This window comes from Saimiri boliviensis, chromosome 1 (assembly GCF_048565385.1).
Source record: "Saimiri boliviensis isolate mSaiBol1 chromosome 1, mSaiBol1.pri, whole genome shotgun sequence".
NCBI classification, from domain to species: domain Eukaryota; kingdom Metazoa; phylum Chordata; class Mammalia; order Primates; family Cebidae; genus Saimiri; species Saimiri boliviensis.
Window position 1 is genome coordinate 63,950,272 of NC_133449.1, and position 22,735 is coordinate 63,973,006.

Sequence of the window (22,735 nt, forward strand, 5' to 3'; positions counted from 1 at the left end):
AAAAGCTTTCACAGTCACTAATATATGAAGTTACTATTATTCTGAGGCACTGCACCTTCTCCCTTGGGTGTGACCCTTGGTCCAAGTCATTCCTCTGACGACTTGAACAGGTTCGGACTGGAACAAAGAGGGCTGTCCCCACTGCACCAGGCCCTGCTGGACCCAGAGAGGGGAGACTGTGCCTTTATCACATGATCATTGTTACCCTATACTCTGCGCTCTAAGGGAGGAACCAGAAATGGGTTTTCAGTGGAGCCCAGGAGATGGTGTGTAAGAGATGCCCACTGTATTTTTCCTGGCACTGTGGATCCCTCTCTTCTGTTCTCTCCATTCTTGGACACTCTTCATGGACTGAAGGATCCCATTGGACCATATTTTCTAGAGGCTCATGAAAGATGCAGGGAGCAAGCCTTTAGCCTGCAGCCTAGACCAGCTCAGCAGGGCCATCAACTCTGGGTCAAAGTCTTGGTTTTTCTTCTGGCACATAGCTTCATTTCTTCTGATGCTAATGTACAGACTTTTCTAAATACTACCCAAACTTTCATTTAGGCTTAGGATATGCTCTCATTCTAGGCAAGAAATTCAAACTGATTTTGCTTAGGGAAAAATAATAATTCCACAGGTCCTGGTGGCTAAGCTAGAAGGCTGTTACTAGGGTCCCTACTTGGGGGTTTAGAGACAAAGCCCAAAGGAGTCACCATGTACTGCGCTGCCTAGCTGTGCCACTGAGCCATGCGCAGGGACTCTCCTCAGGGCCCCTACTGGGAGGAAGGGTGGTCGGGCTAAATCGGGGCTTGGAATTCTCATGCTGGGTATACCATCAAAACCTCTCCAAGAACTCCAGACAAAAAATATCAAAACCGAGAGAATTAGGCCACAGTGGAACTTAGAGAAAGTCATATTTTTAAATGTATTTGTTATCAAAGAAGAAAAAAATAGAAAAAATGTGCTAAAGATCCAACTGAGAATCCAGAAAAAGGACATACCAAATAAACCTAAGGAAAAGACGATAATTTATGTAAGACTACAGCAGAAATTAATACTTTGGGAAACAGCCCAACTGACAGATCTGTGTGCTTTTGAATTACATAAAACTCCAGCAAAGATACAGAAGAAAAAGAAAAAATATACAATATTAGAAATGAAGAAAGTGAAAAAACACACACACACCCAGCTGCTGAGGTAACTGAAAAGCAGTAACTATAGACAGATTATGCTAATAAATTTGAAAAGGATCACTTTCATGGAAAATACAAAGTAAACATTTAGTAACATTAGTTACGGGGAGTAGTGGGGAGATGAGAAAGCTGCAAAGACCCATCCCTCAAAAAAGAATGGAATTATTATTTAAGCTGTACTAAATTATACCAAAGGATAAAGAAAAAAAGCTTTCACAGTCACTAATATATGAAGTTACTATTATTCCAATACTAACATCTGACAACAAACACACTAAAGGAAAATTATAGGTCAATCTGATTCACAAATATAGATGCAAAATTCCTATGTTAATAAATCAAGTCAAACAGCATGTTAAAAAAAAAAAAAACCCATTTACCAAGTATAGTATATTCAAAGAATGCAAAAATAATTAAATAGAAGAAATACTATTTGATCTTCGAGCCACGCTAAACAGACGTGACAAAATCAAACATCCACTACTAATAGGAAAGAAACTTCTTAATAAAATGTAATGAGACCATTTCTTCAGCATGATATAGAAGAATTCAAACCAACAACCAGAAGACCTCAAACAATCAGCAATACCACACTTAACAGGTAAAACACTAGAGTCATTCACATCAAAGCGGAAAGAAAAAATACTAAGGAAAAAGATGTCCTCTACCCAGTACATATTTGGCAAATGAATTCAACATGCAAAGACGGTCCTAGGAGGGAGGCAGCAGTCTACAGACAGAAGCATCAGCTCTGAAGTCAGATATCCTTGGCTTGCATTCCAGCTTCATCCCTTGTGAAACATCGCCCTCGGGTCAAGCTCCTGGCCTGAATCTCAGTTTCCTTTCTGAAAGGTGGCGCTACTACCACCTCCCTTGGAGCTGTCCTGAAAACTAAGAGAGAACTATGAAAACTTTGCCTCCGTGTGCCTGCCCCGCACATGGTAAATGCTCAGTAAGTGACTGCCAGTTATAATGTAGAGGAAAGTGTTCTACAATGTGGCATGACTCCATTCTTATAAACAACACTAAACAGGTATGCAGTACACAGAGAATAAAGTCTGGAAGGATACTCCGGTTAGCAATGACTATTAACTCATGCCTGTAATCCTCACACCTGTAATCTTAACACTTTGGGAGGCCAAGGTGGGATGGATCCCTTGAGCTTAGGAGCTCAAGACCCCAGCCTGGGCAACATGGTAAAACCCCATCTCTACAAAAAATATAAAAATTAGCTGAGCGTGGTGACATGCGCCTGTAGTGCCAGCTACTCAGGAGGCCGAGACACGAGGATGGCTTGAACCTGGGAAGCAGAGGCTGCAGTAAGCCGAGATCGAGCCACTGCACTCCAGCCTGGGCGGCAGGCTGTCTCACAAAAAAATGACTAACTGGACTGACAAATTACGGACAAATTCTTCCCTTTCGATCCTTTCTATTTTCTTTTATTTTCCTTTTGGTAGAGATGGAGGTCTCGCTATGTTGCCTAGGCTTATCTTGAACTCCTGGCCTCAAGGGATCCTCCCCACTTTGGCCTCCCAAAGTGCTGGGATTATGGCATGAATCACACACCCAGCCCTATTTCTGTTTTCTCATTTTTCAAAAGAATATTTATTACTTACATAATCAAAAAAGAGAGTAAGAGGCAAAAAAAAAAAAAAAAAAAAAAAAAAGATATATAGATTTATAGATTTTTGGATTCACCTAAGATAGGGGACTGGGACACCTAAAGCCCAGGTGGCAAAGAAACTAAAGGTGACAAGGGAGAGAGTGACACCAGGGAGGGGCTGGAAGGGTCCCCTACCCTTCCCTGCACTCTATCACAGGAGGAACCCACTCAGTTTCAGAAGAGCCCACATAGGTGTGAAAAGTATTTAAAGGTATTCCCAGCGGAGGCCAAGCTGAAGCTCTCCAGGCCCAAAGCCTGCATGCAGTACTGTACTATGGCCTGGCCTGACCTTTGTCCAAATGCTGTAGAAATTCTGGGCAATGGAAACAGAGTGGGGGTACTTATTTCTTGAGCCAGGTGTTGATTACACAGGCATTTACTTGTGAAGATTCACCAAACTGTACACAGTATGTGCCTCCTGTGTGTACGCTATACTTCAATTTTAAAAGTTTTTAAAAATTAAAAACTAAGCAGAAAATTCAGTTCCTATCATTTGCTGTAGTTTCCCACTTAAGTTCTGGTTTTAATAACTATGAACTCATGGAACAGTCTCATGAAACACGAAACGGAACACTAAATCCAGTATTTTGTCTGACATGTCTGTCTTCACTTTTGCAGACTCTGTATTGATTACCACTAAAATTATCAATGAATGAGAAAAAATTTCTGGGGCAATCCAGAGGTATGGGAGAGGGAGGGAGACCCAAACTGGATATGGCAGCTGCTCTCAGCTCTGACTGCACATTCAAATTACCCGGGGAGCTTTGAAAAATGCTGGAGTCCAGGTTCCACTCGACACCAGTAACAGCAGACTCTCGGGTGCTGAGGCCCAGGAATTGATAGTTTCTTTTCTGAAATCTCCTCAGATGATTCTAATATGCAGTTGGTGTTGAGAACTACCAAACTCGTTGAACCAGAGGGACCGGACCCTGGAAACACTCTTGGCAAGTTGAAGCATGGCCCTGTCTGTCCTGGTGGTGGCCGTGGGGGTAGGAGCATTTAGGTGAGGTAAGCTTAGGGATGAAGGGCCCTGGCATCCACCCAGGTCCTCCTCCACATCCGGCTTCCCCCAGACCTCTGGCAACGACCCAGCAGGGAACAACGCTCCCCACATGGAGGCAGCAGCATCTGGAAGGTGACGGGGAGGGGCTTCCCAGGGTGGACACGGAGTCCCGGCTTCTGGCTTCCAGCCAGGGTGTTCAGACTGCTTTGGCCCACTTGCCAGTACAGCCCTAAGACACACACCACTCCAACCACACAACCCCAGAGCTCAGCCCTAACTACTACCCAGGGTCCAAATGACGCCTCTGGGAACCCGCAGCTGGAAAACAGGAAACCAAGGAGAAATAACAGTGGCAGGAAAGGCCACAGGGCAGAGGTCCCCATACAGCTCAACCATCAGGTAGGACCTGGCTCAGAGACCAGTGGCAGGGCTAGTGAGGAGGGGGAGGCCACAAGGCCCACCTGCCCAGAGCTTCCAGCCCTCATACCTGGGGCCCTATGCCACCCTTGTCTTGAGCCCATTCTACCTAACTGCGCAGCAGGAACCCACGGGTTTGACTCTAGCAGATAGCTATCCTGGCTGGGCAGCCCCTTGGCATCTTACACATTACCTAGATGATTGACACAGAGCCCTGGGCCCATGCTTCATAAAGCAAGTCCTTGGAGGCTCTCTCTGCTCAGTCTAGGTTTTAGAGCTGAGATCAAGCACAAGGGGAGGACCAGGGACGGACTGAAGCCATGAAGAGCGTCCTAGGATGGAGAGGACAGCAGCAGAAAGAGATCCACAGTGCCAGGAAAAAAATATGGTGGTTATTTCTTGGGCACCACCTCCAGGGCTCCCCTGAAAACCCATTTCTGTATTCCTTCCCTAGAACTCAGAGCATAAGGCAACAATGATCCATGTGGTGAAGGCACAGTCTCCTCTCTCTGGGTCCAGCAGGGCCTGATGCAGTAGGGACCTGTGCCCCAGCCTGAACCTATTCAAGCCACCAGAGGAATGACTTGGCCAAGCGTCACACTCAAGGGAGAAGATGCAGCAGAGGAAGTTGGTCTGGGGATCCAGACAGTACTCTCAGTCCAGAATCCCTTCAGGGGCCTCTCTCTGCCTCCTATAGGAGTTACCAGCCTCCCTTAGCTCTTCCCCATCTGCAGAGTAGTCAGCAGGAGTCAGAGACGGAGCCTCCCGGAGGTACAGGAAGGTGGACTGGCAGGAAATGGCTCCTTCTGTAAATTCCATCTGCTTAGCAGGGCTAGGAACCAAGGCCTGCAGGCTAGAAAAACAGACTCCCGTGGACAAGGATTTTGGGAGAGGCAGTGGATGCTGCAGAGGAGGCAAAGAGGACAACTCAGTCAGCAGGGCTCACAGCACAGGAGCTCAGTGTCAGGGACAAGTTGCCAACCCTTTCAATGCCTTTGTTTCCTTTGCAAAGCCCATGAGGTTAGGATTACAGTGGGGGCGGGGTGGGGGGGGACGCCTGGAGGCGGGGTTGAGAAATCCAATTACTTAAGCACCAAGGGTGTAAGAGTTCCAGGCCACAGAGGTAACCAGGATTTCTTTAGACCCTAATCTTCCTATCCTTGGAATGTTTGCCTCTTAAGGAATATTTCTGTGGCAAGATACTGTTACCTCCCCCTACCCCTCCCTTCCCACTCTCCTCTAGCTAAGGCAGTCAGGGTAGAAGAAAGTTAGTATTTTTACTTTTGTCTAATCTTTAGCATTTCAAATAAAAAGGTCATAGATCCTCAGCAGGAGAAAAGTACAGGGAAGATGGCCAAACTCATGCTGTCAGAAATATTGAGATGTCTGTGTTTGTAGAAATCAGGGCAGATTTTGTGATCAACCCCCAGAGGAAAAAGTGTATACCTCTAGGTTATTAAGAGCCACCGCATGGAAAAAGCTCAAAATTCGAGGTGGCCTGCCTGTGGCAATGGCGCTTTAGTCTCCTGCGTGGTCAAGTCCACACTGGCATCCACAGGAGACTTGGCCTCCTCTTCAACTGCTCTCTTCCTCCAAGGCATGCGGTTCACACGCACACAGTCCTGCCCTTTCAGGGGCTCCAAGGGCTCCGACGGGCCTCCATCAGGTTCCCAGACTTGCAGAAGTGAAAGAGAAGGCAGGAGGCATCCTTCTCTACAGAAGCTGAGATGCAAGTAAATCTTTTGGGGCACTCAAGAGAATTTCTGGGACAAAAAGATCTCTACTCTTTCAAGCGGAGGCTTTGTCTATAAGATGAGGGTACAGAAGAGTGAAAAAGTCATGTCGAGAAAGGGTGGGCAGGCATCAAAACAGAGACCCTCAGCTCTCCCAGAAAAAAGTTCAAAAGCAGTGCTATTCAAGATATGGCCCGTCAACTGCTTAACACCAATCCACCGCCACATACATGCAAGAACCAAGAGGAAGCCTTTAGGAACCGTTAGAGCCATTTAAAGCTACCATGACGTCCAAGGGCATGATCACTAGGGTCGTCTGACTTTGGATGGTGCTGGGCCACACATGCAGCGAGCTGCAAACTCGCTGTACAAAGTAGGACCGCGTTTTGGTTTTGTAATCTTTTGGGAACACTGCAAAAACAAAGCAAACCACAAAAACTGGTCCTTCCCCAGATTTAGTCTGAGAAAGAATTAACTTTGGAAGGCAACCCCCTCACTTTATAAAGAAAGCTGAAGTCCAAAGACAGTAAGTGACCTCCCCATGGCTAATGACAGAACTCAAGAGTAGGAGTAGAAAACAGGGAGGAAGGAAACTAACAATCGCACTTCTCACCCTCCTCCTCTCAGTCAGTGGGTCTCACTGAAGCCCCCTGAAGCAGTAAGGGCTGCAGGATCCACACTCTTAATGAGTCCAAGGCAATTTCAGGTTCATGGTAGATTGCTCAGGCACAGTATTTCCATCCAGCTTTCTGAATCTCCAATCCAACACATCTAACACCAACACGTGCCTTTCAAAACTAAGCTCCCTTCCCAGCTAGTCCGTTTCTGACCCCACTGCCCTCCTCTGTCATTGCTAGATCCCGGAAACACTGACTTATTGAAAACAAACTTGGCATGTTGATTCTTCCTTCAAAGTCCCTTGAGGTTCTCTGAGCCAGAGAGAAAGCAAATGTAAAGTGCTGGGTGCATCTGCGGTGAGGATTCTGTCTGCCATGTGCAAGTTCACAGCCCCAAACACAATGCTGAGGTCAAAAGCATTCAATATATAAAACACAAAAGCTGCCAGTGCTAGCTTTCCCACTCAAGAGTTATAATTTTTGGTATTAATAGTTTAGTCAATGTCTTTTACTTCCAATAGTTTCATGAGAATCAAATAACAATGATTTATCTTATTTTTCAGGACCTAATGCTGTACCTAGAACACGATAAATGCTTAGTGGATGCTGAAAGACAAAGGGAAGAAGAAAGGGGGAGAAACTAGATAGGGATGGGGGTCACAGTCCTGGATAGTACAATAATCTGCAGATTTTAATCATTCAAGCTTTCCCTGCCTACTATTTGCCTAAAAGCTTCCTAATCTAGCTCCTTCTCCAAAGCTGTGGAGAGGCTGAGAACAAGGAGGGGAGCCCTCAGCTAACTGCCAGATGCCCGGGTGTGAGAGGAAATGAGGCTGAAAGCCCAAGAGGTCAAGGGTAGGAAAGAGAGGACTTAAGAGGATTGGGAGACCCAAAAGCTGAGCCAAACTATAGCCCCTCCCATACTCCCTGCCCCCACCCCCATCTAGCCAAACCATTTGCTGCAGCCTCCAGGGCATGGGAGGGGACTTGGCAAGACCACAAAGCCCAGTTCTAGCAGAAACCTCCATCTGCAGCTGGAGGGAGCCCAGTGCCCAGGCCCCTCCTCACCAGGCCCAGCTAAAGGGCTGCAGTCATCCTCACAGTGGTCCCCGAGTGCAACTCCAGGGCCCCTGCACCACTGTGGACAGGAGGGCTCTTCCGTCAGCTCACTCATGTGTATATCTTGCAAGACTCTCTCCCTCTCCCATGACATTCAAAAAGGGTGAGGGTCACCAAGGAGATGTAGCTAAGCTCTAGACTCCAACTCCAGTTCTTATCACAGATGAGGAAAGCCCCCTCTTTCTCTCCATCCTCAAACTCAACTCTGAAAATCTCTTGCTTAGTTCTTTCGCTGCTCTAGCTTGACATGCTCACCTGCTTTCACATCTCCCCAAGCTGGCTGCTGACTGTAAACATACCCAAGGGAGAAGGGGTGGGAAACAGGAAGGGAGGAGCAAGCAAGAAACAACTAGTGGGAAGGACCCACAGTGTATAGAAAGTTGAGGATCACAGATCCTTGACAACAGGGCATTTTTGCAGTGGTCAAAAGGAGAGACAAGGCAGAGATCCTGGGCACAAGCCCAAAATAGTTTCCAGACATCCTCAGCCAGTCAAGGGTTCCCATGGGGCAGAGTGTGGGAGCCGCGTGGGAGCCTTGAAAACAGGGTAGCCCGGTGTTCTAGGCACTGGGCACTCACTCCTCTCCAGGCTGCCAGGGAGGAGGTGGCAGCAACAGTGTCTGCTATAGCACGTTCCTTGGGATATCATGGCTGGACATGTAATACACCAAACAATAAAACATCAACTTGCATTCATCAAGCTTAACTCTGTGCCTATGCTAGGCACTACGTAGACTGATATATACATCGTAGATATTCTTGAAACCCTGGCAGGACTCAGCGCACAGTATATGTGTCTATTCCCACTGGCTACTAGATACCATTCTCCCATGGGGCTTCCTCAACCAGCACCCATCTCATGGGAACACAGATGGTGACACTCCCCTTTGTCTTGTGTTCCCGAGTCTTGGTCTGATCTTGTGTCAGTCCAAAACAAGCTCACAAATCGGACATATCCTTCTTACATCACGACCTGATAATGGAAGAGCCTCTGGCAAAACTGCCTCACCCTGGGTATGCGGGACACTGTAGCCAACTGGCCACTTAAGGAAACTCTATGCGGGGAGGTGGCACCAGGGACAGAAGACTTAGAAGCGAGTGTTTGCTGGCAGTGCCCAAGCCGCATATTATTTCTCAGACAACTGAACAATAAAAACAAGCATAGATACAATCTCAGAGTTTTAAAAACTCAGCCGGCTCAGGCCCTACTCTGAAAAGGCAGAAGAGGGAAGACTTGTTAGGAGGGCTTCCTCCAGATTTTCAAGTAGCCCCTGCCACATGTCCACAACACTAAGGGCTGGGGTATTAGGCTGGGAGCCTCCAGCAGGACTGCGGAAAACCAGCCTCCGTCTGGAGCCAGCTGAATGCGGGCAGGGAGACACAGAGAACACACTTGGAAAGAGCTGAGGAGAAGCGGGTCTGCCAGGGAGCCATCACTAGAGCGGGAGGGGGTGCTTTTGGGAGTAAACAAACCTGCCAGCCTGTCCTTTTTCCCAGCAACAGAGGGAAGCTCTAGGCTGACAAGGCTGGAGATACAGAGAAGGGAGGGGGCTGCCCCCTCCCTGAGTCCATCTGTCCTCATCCCCTTGGCCTGCTTTCCCCAGGCTGGGAGACAGAGCAGGTCTATTCCATGATCTCTGTGCCCACACCCGTGCAACAGCACACGAGGTGATTACAACTCCTCCAGCCAGCAGCGGGAGGCCAGGGGAGGAAGCGGAGGTGAAACCTGGGGGTTCTGCTCTGGAGAAGAGCGTGGAAGAATATGTAGTGAGAGCCAGCATGAGATGAGCTCAGCTCTCTCCTCCCTACTCACAGTATCAGCTGTACCAATTGCCCTCTGTTGCCTCCGAGTCTCCCACCGCCTCATCCCAGGTGATCACCCACTACTCCCAGTCTCACCAAAACACACCTACTCGACAGGGAAGCCTATGCCACCTGGCTCCTCCTTCCCAGGAGCTGCTCCAGAAGCAAAATTCACACCCTTCCCCAGGCACTTCCTTGCCTCAAGTTCCTTGGGACAAAGCCAGGGAACTATCCAGGCCTCCTGATCCACCCTGCAGCCTTGTCCAGAAGCCCCTGTCTCCCACGTGGGAAGCAGAGCCCCTATCTCCCACGTGGGAAGCAGAGCCCCTCCCTGCCAGCATCCCTATCCAGTCAGTGAGGTGGCAGGATGCCACTTCCAGCACTTCCACGGAGCTTCCCACAGCTTTCCCAGGAGGCGGGAGAATTTCCAGGGAGGAGACTAAGAGCATCTGGGGACACTAGCAGCTCACCCACCTGCTACCCAAGCAACCAAGATCGCCAGCTCCCTGAAGATTCCTGTGGTTGAGGGGGCAGGTGGGCTGAGGCAGGGCAGAAATAGGCTTCCTCTCTGCTAGGAAGTCCCATAAGCCCTGACCCTGCCCACCTGTCCCCACACTCCTTTCCAGCCTCTCCCTTCTTGGACTTGAGAGGCAGCTACACAGAGCCCTTTCCAATCTGTTTTCTCTGCCCTGGGCCAGCAGAGGATACTGCTGAGTAATCCCAAACTCACGGTGGCTCCTCAGCCCTGAAAAAGGGGACAAGCTCAAGGAAACCTACTGATCTGGTCCATGCCAACCTGGGAGGAATATCTGTGGTTTCCTAGTAATGGCTGATATTTCACTGGACTCTCCCCTCCCCTGCCCCAAATACCCAAGCTTCCCCACTCCCTGCGCCCCAGACAACCACAAGGGGAAGCTCAGTGCCCCCTTCTCGGCTTCCCACGCACCTGGGAACACTCTCTTCCCAGTCCCCTAGACACCAAGCCACACAGAGTAACAGCAGACGCCCGCCGGATTCCCAGTCATGATGTTGCATCAGCCCCCACCCTACCCAAAATATCCTCACCCCCACCACCTCCTCTCCTCTCCAGTCATCACCATGGTGACAGCAGCATGACTAATGACACCCTATCAGCTTCAGACTCAGGAGCGCAATTCTCCCTCCCCCTTACGCCCCCCCCCGCAACCCCCCCCCCTCCGGGATTTCTGCAGATTGGATGCAAACCAACAGTGCCAGGGACATTCTCGAGAGATTTCCAGAGGCAGGGGTGGGGAGTGGGTTGCATGTCTTAAAAAAACAAAACAGTTCAACAAACCAAACCCCAAACCCCAACTGCACCCAAAACCATCCAGCTGAGAAAGCAAAAAGAATCCAAACAAAACCCACACAGGCCTGAGAATTCATTGGCCGCCCACACCCCCGCCGCCCCTCCCCCTCAGCTGCTGCTACACACACAGTGGGAGATTAAGGGATCACCAGAGGAGACCCTTTATTTTTATCCAATCCGGTCAAACACTTCACTGCCACCACACACAGGCGCACACACACGCACGCACACACACAAGGTACCTTGACAGCCGCTCCTTGTCCCCACGGCCCGGCTCCTTCACCAGCCTTTATTTCCACCTGCAAAAGAAGCCAGAGGGACGCATGAGCCAGGCGGGTACTGGGAAGGTAGCAAAGTCCTCCTGCTACAGCCCCCAGCCTCGCCGGAGGGGAAGGAGGCGAGAGGGAGGGGAGGCAGCCGGGGCAAGAAAGGCTATCGGGGACCATCTTCCTGCCTCCAGCTGCCGCCCAGATCACGGCAGACGGACTCCCTCACCTTCCAGTGTGTTTTTGTTTTCATTTCTCCTCTGAGAAGCCCCCCGAGATCTGGGAGGACGCTGCCCCCCCCCACCTCCCGCCTGTGTCCGCCCGGCTGTCCTCGGCCCCGCACGCTCTACCTCGGCCGGCCTCCTCTGGTGCATCGGCCGGCGGGCCTCCCATTATCCCCGCCGGAGGGAGCGCACGGAGGGAGGCACTGCAGAGGAGGCGGCGGCCAGCTGCCGGCTGCGCTCCCCTCCCCTCCGTGGGGCTGGTGTGCGAGGGGGGCGGCGCGCTCGCCAGCCAATCCCCGCGGCCGGCCCTGCCCCCGCCCGGCGGACCTGCCCAGCCAGGAGGCGGGGGCACCGCCGAGGGTGCTGCTGAGCCGGGCTGGCAGCTTCCCAGGCCCGCCGCGCCGCTCCCCGGCAAGCTGGGGCATCCCAGGGCACCCCCGGCCTCCTCCCGCGGGGACCCCGAAGGTAATACCCAGAAGGCGTCCTCTGCGCCTCCAGGGTCAGAGATGACAGACTGCGCCTCCGGGCGGGGCAGAGCGGAGCGCAGCGGAGCAGACGCTGGGGGGATTCCCGCTCCGCCACTCTCTAACCCCAGCAACGTCCTGGCAGCAGCTAGGACAGCACCAAGCCCTGTGACAAGGGCATGAGGTGCAACAGCCCTTCATCCTCAAAGAAGAAGAAAAAGCCTAGGCAGCACGAACCTTTACTCCATTCTGCAGATGAGGAGATACAGTAAGTGAAACAACTTACCCAAGGTGACGCAGCTAGGAAACAGCAGAGCCAGGACTCCGAGCCAGGTCTGTCGGCTCTGAAGACCATACTCTTTAACAGCTATGCAGCTCCTCTCCCTGCTTCAGCGCCCACCTCAGAAAACAGGCTCCTCGGAGCCCACACCTCCTCTGTCAACCCTTCCTTCCTCCACACACACAAACAACCACACCTCACTCTAGGGTCACCCCCCACCCCCGCCAAAACATACCCACCCAAGACAGCCTCCCCCCCCCACCCCACGATGGGTTCTCCACTCCTGGAGAGGCTACAGGAGGTACCCCCCAAGACCCCAAGGGCCCCCAGACCTCAGGGCTTCCCATCTCCGAGAAAGAAAGAGGAGGGAAGGTAGCCGAGACCCCAAGATCTCTGGCCTTCCAGTTTCCAGACAGACTTTGAAAGGTGCACCAGGAGGCTGAAAGTGGGGCCAGATGATAAAGAACAGAGTGGGGAGAGGAGGGCCCTGTAATCTACTCCTGGATTTACTTCCCGGGCTGCCCGGGGCACATTGTTCTCGACCTCAATCCCTCCCTGTAGCTGAACACCCCCGAGCTTCTGCCTCCCAGGAAGGTGACTTCCACACTTTGGTAGCCACAAACTCCAGGCTCTACCACCACCTGGCTGGTTGTAACTTACCTCTCGTAGCCTCTCTTTGCTCATCTATAAAACTGAACTACAAATAGCAGCTACCACATTCAGTTTTGAGTATTTACTGCAGGTGAATCAATTTCTAGAAGAGCTCACTGGGTGCTCCTTCTCATTCTCACAGATGAATAAGCTGAGGTCAGGGGGAAGTGACTCACAGGATTCATTAGGATATGTGACAGCCCCTGACCCAGTGATTCGCTCTCCTACCCACTCCACCACAGATGCTTGTTGTCCCCTCCCTGGGGGCCCAAAGTGGGTACTCAAAACAGGATGAGCTGCCTTCGGAGAGACAGCAAGCTAGCCATCCAGTGAGGAGACTCCAGGAGGCATCAGGGCCCACACCTGCCTCCCCCTGGGAACAAAGGGCAGCCCTCCTGGGCTCCTCCCAGGGCGGGGAGGAAGGCAGGTGGCAAAGCATGGCAAGAAACAGTGTCCTAAGCATGGCTCAGGTCGAACAATGGGTTTCTGTGCCCCTCAACTTTGACAATGACCAGGCCAAGTGGGGTCCCTCCTTTATCATGGTCCCCAAAACTCCTGCCTTCCCACCCACCCGACAGTCTGCTGCTGGATAGGAGAGACAAACACTGCTTGGACAGTAACAATTAGCACAGTTGCTGCAGCGGCTGCCACAGTTTATCAAGCCCCTGTTACGTGCCAGGCCCTGTGCCAACCACATTATAGGATCATCTCATTTGACTTACTCCACGTACAACCTCACCTCTAACACGGCAACGGAAGGACTTTGCAATGTTAACTTACTCGCCTGTCAACACAGCTGGTGAGTGGTGGGCTGGAATTCAAAACTAGGTTCTTCTCTTTCCAATTCTCTAAGCTCTGTCTGTCTCTGCCAACCCCAGTGAGATACAAAGACGACCGAGGTCACTTGAACCTGATCACTTCCCTTTATGTCCTGGATCTAGTAATGTTTTCATGCCTCAGCGACTTCCCAGTGCTGCTCCTTCTGCCTGGATCCTTCTCCACCTCCCCCGACCTGGCAAGCTAATATGGTGCAAGGCTCAGTCCAAACATTGCCAGCTTCTCAAGATGACCAAGCTCCCATGAGCATCATCTGCTCCTCCTGGGTCCTGATAGAGCAATGTACTGCCTCGTCCAGGGCACCGGTCACGGTGAGGCGCCGTTATTTATTTATACGGCAGTCCTCCCACATGGGCGGGGGCCCTGTCTTCCCTACTTTCCTAGGCTCTGCACAGAGCTGGAATGTGCTGAGCCAAGTTTCTACACAAGGCGGGTGGAGAGGCAGGGGGCTGGGCACCGAGATGGGGAGTCCCCTCTCCTAGTCACCCTTCTCCCTGAGGTCTTCAAGGATCTGAGGGACACCCGCTGTCCTGGGAGTGCAGGACCTGCCAGAACTGAACTGTGATCTCCCAGACTTGCTCAATCAGCACCTATCTTCCTCAGCAGCCTGAAGGAGCCACAGAGCCAAGTTCCCACCCCAACTCCTGGCTCCACTCATCTCCCCATGGTAATTCAGCCCTACCCCAAACACATGTCCCACCCTGCTCTCCAGCAGCCCTTGGCTACACCAGAGGAGGAGCCCATAGTTCCCCAGGCAGTCCACCTGCTCCCAACCCCATCTCACCCTGGCCCCATTCCCTCTTCTGAGGCTCGTGGAATGCCGGGGGCTCAAGGGAGTCACAGAGGTGCATGCCAGACCACTCTGCCTCCAGCTGGTACACTCTCCACTCCCCTCTTGATCCTCCTCCTATCTCTACCTGTCCCCTTTTCTAAACTTTGCACTTCACAGTGACCATTTGCAGATACTTGGAACCCCTCTGCATGGGGCCAACGGTCCCTCCCCTCCCCACCTTCCACGACAACCCCCAGACCCTACTGTGCTCCCAGCAGGAAGAATGGGGCCACAGACCTCCCCAGTGGAGAGATGAATGGATTCACTCACTTCCAAGACACATAAAATGCCCTAACATTGAGAACCTCAGGAACATGGATACCCACAGGCTGGATTCCACACAGATATTCAAAGACCAAAGAGTGCAGACACAACCAGACAGGTCCTTGGGGACATTTACCAGAAATCAACCAAGCACCCACCCCATGTCAAGCCTCACACCTAGAACATGTCATATTGCATCTTTATTTAAAAAAAAAAAAGAGAGAGAGAGAGAGACGGGGTTTTACCATGTTGGACAGGTTGGTCTTGAACTCCTGACCTCAAGCAGTCCACCCGCCTCAGTCTCCCAAAGTGCTGGGATCACAGGCGTGAGCCACCGCGCCCGGCGATATACTGCATCTTATTTAACTCTCTAAACAAACCAATGAGACAGGAAATATTCGTGACCATTTTACAGATGAAGAATTGGAATACAGAGAGGCTAAGTATCTCCCCCAAGGTCACACAGCCAGAAAATGAATGGACAGGGTACTTGCCACCCCCTCACTTGCAGCAGCACAGCCAAGGCTGCTCTGTGTCGTTCTATGATTTTCATATCCACCTACCTCTTCTAAAGCTGGTAGAGGGTAGAGGGAGACAGGCTTCTCATCCTCCCTCACCATGGCTGTGTCCTGAATGAGGTCACTCTTCACAGGGCTTTAGTTCAAAGCTCAGTTTAAGCCCTGCTTCCTCCAGGAAGCCTTCTCTGATTATACCAGTCTTCTGCCAACCGACAGCACTTCTAACATTTCTCATCTGACTCCTGGTACTGTTATTTGTGTCTCTGTGTGTCCTGCATCCCCAACCAGAATGACTGGAGTCGTGCCTCTCCAAGCCTCTGCAGGGCTATGCCTACATTCCACACACTGAAGGCACTTGGAATTGACTATGAGAGAAGTCTGTGACCTCCTTTTCTCTCCATCACACAAAGGATCTTGCCAAAAAAAACCCAACACCCCCTCCACCTTCAGAGCCTATGTTTGAAGTCCCCGGTGTCCACGCATCAATTTCCACCCAAGTAATTGCCGCCCATCACACACACATCATCCCCTATATTTGAAACTCTTTGCGGTTGTCATGGGAACTGCCTTTGCCTTCATTCACTGATCAGGCCTCACAATTAGCTTTGGCAGCGGAAGTCTGTGTCAACGACAATCACAGGGGGGAGGAGGAGGCTGAGGAGGAGGAGCAGCAGCAGCAGCAACAGAAGAAGAAAAGATGCTCCTCTCCTTGGAGATGCGGCAGAACCAGACTGAACCAAGGCACCCAGCGACACTCGAGGGAAACAAGTCAGAGCCAGCCAACAACTCCATCATGACGCTTCTGTACCAACAAACGGCATGCGTCCAGGACCTCCCAGGCTGATAGGTAGCAGCTGACACTCTGCCTATATCCTACATGCCCTTCAAGATGCTTGTGGAAAGATCTTATAGTCCGTGAACCTCGTCAGGGTCTCCTTGCCCCAAATTCAACAGCCTTGGACCACCAAATGTTTCAGGACCTAAGCAAATAACAAGGTACTGTATGATGCTATTAAGAAGGCGGGACAAAGATGCTGAGCTAGAAATCTGGGGACAGCAGTACCAGCAGACTTCCAAGAGAAATTAACACATAGCGTCTAACCTTTCACCTCTAGGATCCTCAGGCGGTACCCAGCAATCTGTCCTCATCCTTCTACACCCCTACTGCCAGCATCGAACAGCGTCTCTACACACTGCAAGATCAGGGAGGTGCTTCCCCCTCCTGGAAGTCCTCCTCCTCCTTATCCTTCACATGTCACTACACTCTCAAGACATGTTCCTTCCCTTCCAGGCTGGGCTCTATGGGTCCAAAGGTGACTAAGGCCAGTCTCTGCCCTCAAGGCATCCCTCCCTTTCAGCCCTGTCAGAATGTACTTGATTTGTTTTCATGCTTGTCTTCCTCCCCAGACAGCAGGATCATTAAGGACAGACAGAGTTAATGTGCCTCCCTTTACCCACCTCTCAGACTCAGTGTGGCGCCTGCCAAACAGCTAGTCCCAGGCGAGGTTTGCGAATGGGGCCCGGAGAGCCACCTGCCTGTCTATAGTTCAAAGCAGATGAGGTCCTGCTTTGGGAAACTGAAGCAGCACCAGAGAGAGGGACTGCCCACCACCAGTACAAGGGACCTTGTAGATCCTGGGACCCAAGATACACCAGGAAAGTGTTTCTCTCTCCTTGTCCTCCTGGCACCAGCTCTTCTCCCACTGCACCTCACCCTATCCTGCAGCACGAACGCAGTACAGACCAGACCCAGCCCTCACAGAAAGAGTCTGCCATCCTTCTCTCTTCTAGGGCTCCAGGATCATTCCCAGCATTATTAAGGGAACTGGGGCACAGAGAGCTTACCTTAAAGGGCAGATCAATCAACCAAAAAATAAGACAGGAGAGAGACCAGTTACGTCCTCCCCACAAGAAATACTCAGAAGTGGAGCAGACTCTAGTCTAGTACTTTGTTACTTCCTTGTGACCCAGCACCTCCGTACTCCTTTCCTGAGACTTCCCCCACCCAGCAGCAATTAGGAGGGGCAGGTGGCATTGGGGGGACCCACAGTCTGGCCAATACCACCAAATAATTCCATCCAATGCAACTCCCCATCCATTCTGAGAATCTAGAATTACTGCTCTAGCAGCAGTGAGAGGTGCCTTATTTTGTCCATTAACACTCTTGTTAGGTGTGGTGGAGCTCGGACACAACGGAGCGAGAATTCGTACAAGTCACAGCCAGCAGTACAGGAACAGCCATCAACAGTACCCCAGCTGCATGCTCGTGCTACCTGAAGCAAGCAGGCAACAAAACCCCACACCTGTGGCCACCTGAAGGCCAGCCAGTTATCCCACAATGGGCTGCCAACCTTATCTTTTACCCCTCCTTCAGTGGTTATTAAAATTCAGGTTATTGAGCCAGTCATGATGGCTCACGCCTATAATCCCAGCCCTCTGGGAGACCGAGGCAGGCAGATCACCTGAGGTCAGGAGTTCAAGACCAGCCTGGCCAACATGGCAAAACCCTGTCTCTACTAAAAATACAAAAATTAGCTGGGTGTAGTGGTGCATGCCTGTAATCCCGGCTACTCAGCAGGCTAAGGGACGAGAATCGCTCGAATCCGGGAGCACTTCAGCCTGGGTGACAGAGTAAGACTCTGTCTCACAAAAAAAACAAAACAAAAAAACCCTTCGGTTATCAGATTTCCTATGCAAATGACAGGAGACAAGGTCACCAATGGGTCTGTCCACCCTGGGTGTGGCAGCAGCCTCAGCCCTGCACAGACATAGGCAGAGGCCCACAGCGACACAAAGGGCTCTCCCAGAAACAGCCAGCCAGGTTGCAGCAGGACTCAAAAGGAAGATGAAGGGGTCTCTTTCCTTTCCAATACCTCCTCTCTTCCTGAGCACTGTCCCCTCATTACAAAAGGGAGCTGTAAAGAAGTGAAGGGGAATGGAATGGGAAATTAGTGACAACTCCTGAGACCCAGGAGCTGGTCTCCCGGCCCGCCCAGTCACCACACTGCCTTTTCCAGAACAAGAAAACCCAAGACAGAGAGGACAACTCAGACAGGACCCAGGAGATAAGTTTGGGGCTGGAAGTCAACATGAACACAGCTCAGGGGGGCTGGTGACCAAGACTGTAGGTGGGGAGGAATGATTTTCCCCACTAGGGATCCTCGGAGAGCCTCTGGGTGGAACGCAACACCTCTACCCATGTACCTGTGGTCTCCCATAGCAGACAAGTAAAGCACAGCTGTGCCTTCAAGGAGAAGCAGTGGGCTGTGCAGTTAGAACCCAGGGAAGTACTGTTCAGAGACCTCGCCATTTACCTTGGGGTGGGAGCTGGGATCCCAAACCCTGAGAGCTGCCAATCCAGAAGCTATTTCCCAACCTAGAACAAGCCCTTGGTGAGGGTTCAGGCACCACATAGGGTCACTCTAATGCTGGCTCCCAGCACTGTCCCACAGAACCTCCTGTGATGGCAGAAATGCTCTCTAGCTGCGCTGTCCAATACATGAGCCACAAACCACTACCAACTATAATAGACAGCTCAGGTTTTGGACCCGCTCCCCTGAGAAAACACAACCCTGCACATTCATATAACATTTGGCTGAAATTTCCAGAAAAGTTCAGAGACCTTAGCCCAAATGAGGTCTGAGATGAGGTCTAGGTCTAAGATTAAGTCTAAAAGTTGGCCAAAATGCTGCCAGCCTAAGATTCATGCCTCTTGCAATGCAGTTGTCTAAAAAACATAAAAATAGACCAGGAACTGTGGTTCATGCCTGTAATCCCAACACTTTGGGAGGCGAAGGTGGGCAGATCGCCCGAGTTCAGGAATTCAAGAATAGCCTGGCCAACATGGTGAAACCCCATCTCTACCAAAAATACAAAAATTAGCCGGGTGCGGTGGCACATGCCTGTAGTCCCAGCTACTTGGGAAGCTGAGGCAGGAGAATCACTTGCACCCGGGAGGTGGAGGTTGCAGTGAGCTGAGATCGTGCCACTGAACTCCAGCCTGAACAACACAGTGAGACTCTGTAAAAAAAAAAAAAAAAAAAAAATTAAAAAAGTAAAGCGCACACACACACATACACAAATAGACCTGATAATATACTTCACATAATCTTAGCAAGAGACTGCCAAATGCGAATCTCCCTTCCCTGCTTCACCCCAACCCAGAGGATATCCTCATAACTTTCCTGCTAGCCAGCATCCAGACTCGCGCAGGCACTGGTCACACAGAACCTCTCAGGGCTAGTTCCTTGGTGTTGGAATAGTCAAAAATGTTAGCCAATTCTTTAACCTGCGTTCAGTCTGTCTAATAACTTTAACCCACTAATAAAACTCCTGCATACTCCCTCCAATGAGGGAACCAACTTCCTCTTCATACAAGCTTTGCCTGAACCTGTGTTCCTCTACTCATCAGCAGCTGAACAGCCCTGCTTCCTTCAACTGTCCTACATGTGACCACTCTGACAGATTTCAAGACTGACTGTCAATATTCTTTTTAGAGTTTCAGTTCTTTCTACCTGCTAAGAAGCCAGAGTTTATACATTTCTTTTTTAAAACAAGTATAGGCCTTTGCATTTGCCCTGATTAAATCCCACTGAGTCTTGCTGGGACTCCCTGTACCTGACTGCCCCAACCTCCTTAGCCCCTTGTTCTATTACTCAACGTAATAACTGCATCATCACTGCCACCCACCCATCCACAGATCTCACTCGCCTACTACCTCATCTTGTGAAAAGTGCACACATCCATTCTGCTCCATAAGCTTCCAGATCCTTCCATGAGACCCAAGATTTTATGAACACACCCCCTCCTCTGCACAACCACCACCATCCACTACTGTGTCAGGGAGCTCCAACCTCCTGAATCAGGCTGCTGAGCAGCAAACATCATGTGAGAGCCCTTTCCTGACTCTTCTCAGAACAAATACATAGGTTCTCTGATAACTCTGTAGATCAGTTTTATTGATAGGTTTTACTAATAACCCATTAAACTAAAAGGAAACAAATGCCAGAAGAACAAGCAGAAACATGCAGTAAATTAAGAGGTTTTGTCTCCTTGGCTTAGAGGGTCAAGAAATGGGTTGGGTCATCCTCTTCATCCTTGCTAGCACTTGGAATTCTTTGCCTGTTCATCACGGCTTATTTGTCACCTCACCCCCATCCCACCCCCATGTCTTTCTGGTCATAGAAATGCTGTAGACAGCTCCTCAAACTCTCATGGACATACAAATCACCTGGGGATCGGGCTAAGGTGCAGATTTTAATTCAGCAGTTCTGGGGTAGGGATGAACATTCTGCAGTTCTAACAAACTTGCAGGTGATGCCAATGCTGCTGATTCACTGAGCAGCCGGTGGAAATGAGGCTGTGGACCAAGCAGGTGTCCCAGGACTCAGGTGAGCAATTTGCCGTAAAAGAGTCCAGGTAGGTGTCCATCGTCTCTCATCTGGACCAGAGGGTTTCCATGCTAACTACATACCTGGGAGCCACAGACCAGCTTGGTCCACTCTGGATCAATTAAATCAGAATCCCCGGGGTATGGGACCCAGGCACCGTGTTGTTTTATTAGGTTTCCCAGGTGATCCCCATGTGGAACCCCTGATCCACATGGTTGATGGAAAGACTGAACAGGGCACTTACATCAGTGTCCTCCCTTCAGATGACTTTAAGTCAAAAACTGGATTTTTCATCTATCCAACAAACTGGCAAGAGATGCCATCATTTATTTATGGACTTCTAGATCTGTTGGTTTGCCTCAGCTGCTTTGAATGGAACCACAGGGACCCTCAAAGATTATCACTTGCCTTTCTAAAGTTTCACAAACCACTTTTTAAACTGTTCTAGAACTGTCAAAAACTGACATTAAGCTTACATGTTTACAGTTGTCAAAATCTCTTTCAGAAATGGACTTTCAGCCCATCTCTGGTCTTTTTGACTCTCTTTCAACCGTCATAATTCCATAAAAATTGTGATTCACTAGGAGTTCAAGACCAGCCTGGGCAACATAGTGAGACCCAGTCCCTATTTAAAAAACAAAACAAAACAAAACAAAGATTGTGATTCTGCGAGCACAAACGCAGGTGTTCAAGGAGAAAGCGGGTGGGGGAGCTGACCAGCTCTCTTTTCCCCATTTCCCCAGGTTATATCTTCTGACACCACAGGGACCCAGCATCTGTCCACTCTCCATCCCTAGAAAGCTGTAAGCCTACTTCTTCCCTCTCCTTGCTGGCACTATATACAAGACATTATCATGAGCATTTTCCACCAGCCTTAGCACATTCTGGCCACTGGACTCCCTGATGCTCCTCTCAGGAGCTCACACCACACTGCGGACTCTGTTTCAGTGCCACGCCCCCACCTTCCACATAATGTGCTTGGCCTGTTACCCCCTCCCTAGAAAACAGCCCACACAGCCACACAGATGGTTCAGTCCTTCCCTAGTCCCACTAACACCTTTCTCCTGAAGCTACCATTCATGACTGTTCTATCAGTGTTTCCTTTTTTCTCTCTTTTTTTTTTTTTTTTTTTTTTTGAGACAGAGTTTCACTCTTGTTACCCAGGCTGGAGTGCAATGGCATGATCTCGGCTCACTGCAACCTCCGCCTCCTGGCGTCAGGCAATTCTCCTGCCTCAGCCTCCTGAGCAGCTGGGATTACAGGCACGCGCCACCATGCCCAGCTAATTTTTTGTATTTTTAGTAGAGACGGGGTTTCACCATGTTGACCAGGATGGTCTCGATCTCTTGACCTCGTGATCCACCCACCTCAGCCTCCCAAAGTGCTGGGAGCCCGGCCAGTGTTTCCTTTTTAACAAGCAATCCTATTCCTCCAGCTAATTTTCTTTCAGAATCTGTGGACCTGAGGTTAAAAACTGCTTGCATTTGAAAAACAATACTCTAAAGACTGTGGTAAACATTCCTCCCTGCCCAGCCCTCTCTCAGGCTTGACAAATGCTCAGATTGAGGTCCCTTTCTCTAAAGATTCTCGTCACTTCTACATCTCCAGTCAATCCTCCCTTTGATGCTGGGACCAGCCTGAAAGCATTCCTCTCCATAGCCTCCATCTTCAGGAAGACAGAACTACCAGTAAGATGGGCAAGGATTCATCAGGTGTTCTGATATTGTTGAAAGATTCCAAATTCCAAGGTATCTTGTCTCAAATCTGGCAGAGATCTGTTTCAAGATCCAAGTCCACTTGGCTGAGGGCTAGAAAGTATTCTCCTAACATGTATCTTTCCATTTCTCTTTTTATTTATTTATTTATTTATTTATTTATTTATTTATTTATTTGAGACGGAGTTTCGCTCTTGTTACCCAGGCTGGAGTGCAATGGCGCGATCTCGGCTCACCGCAACCTCCGCCTCCTGGGTTCAGGCAATTCTCCTGCCTCAGCCTCCTGAGTAGCTGGGATTACAGGCATGCGCCACCATGCCCAGCTAATTTTTTGTATTTTTAGTAGAGACGGGGTTTCACCATGTTGACCAGGATGGTCTCGATCTCTCAACCTCGTGATCCACCCGCCTCGGCCTCCCAAAGTGCTGGGATTAC

At 50.3% G+C, this 22,735-nt stretch overlaps 1 protein-coding gene across 5 annotated transcripts in view; it reads right to left on the minus strand.

Annotated features, from left to right (window-relative positions):
• TET3 (tet methylcytosine dioxygenase 3) overlaps window positions 1–22,735 on the minus strand; it is a 119,038-nt gene that overhangs the window by 90,303 nt on the left and 6,000 nt on the right. For 3 of the 5 annotated variants that reach the window (XM_039460185.2, XM_039460190.2, XM_039460192.2), the window contains one exon: window positions 11,102–11,158. In XM_039460185.2, the coding sequence (XP_039316119.2) occupies window positions 11,102–11,158 (57 nt within the window). Of the gene's footprint in view, window positions 1–11,101; window positions 11,159–11,354; window positions 11,455–11,475; window positions 11,588–22,735 lie in introns of those variants that run through there. The other 2 variants (XM_039460198.2, XM_074398196.1) reach the window with 2 other exon arrangements.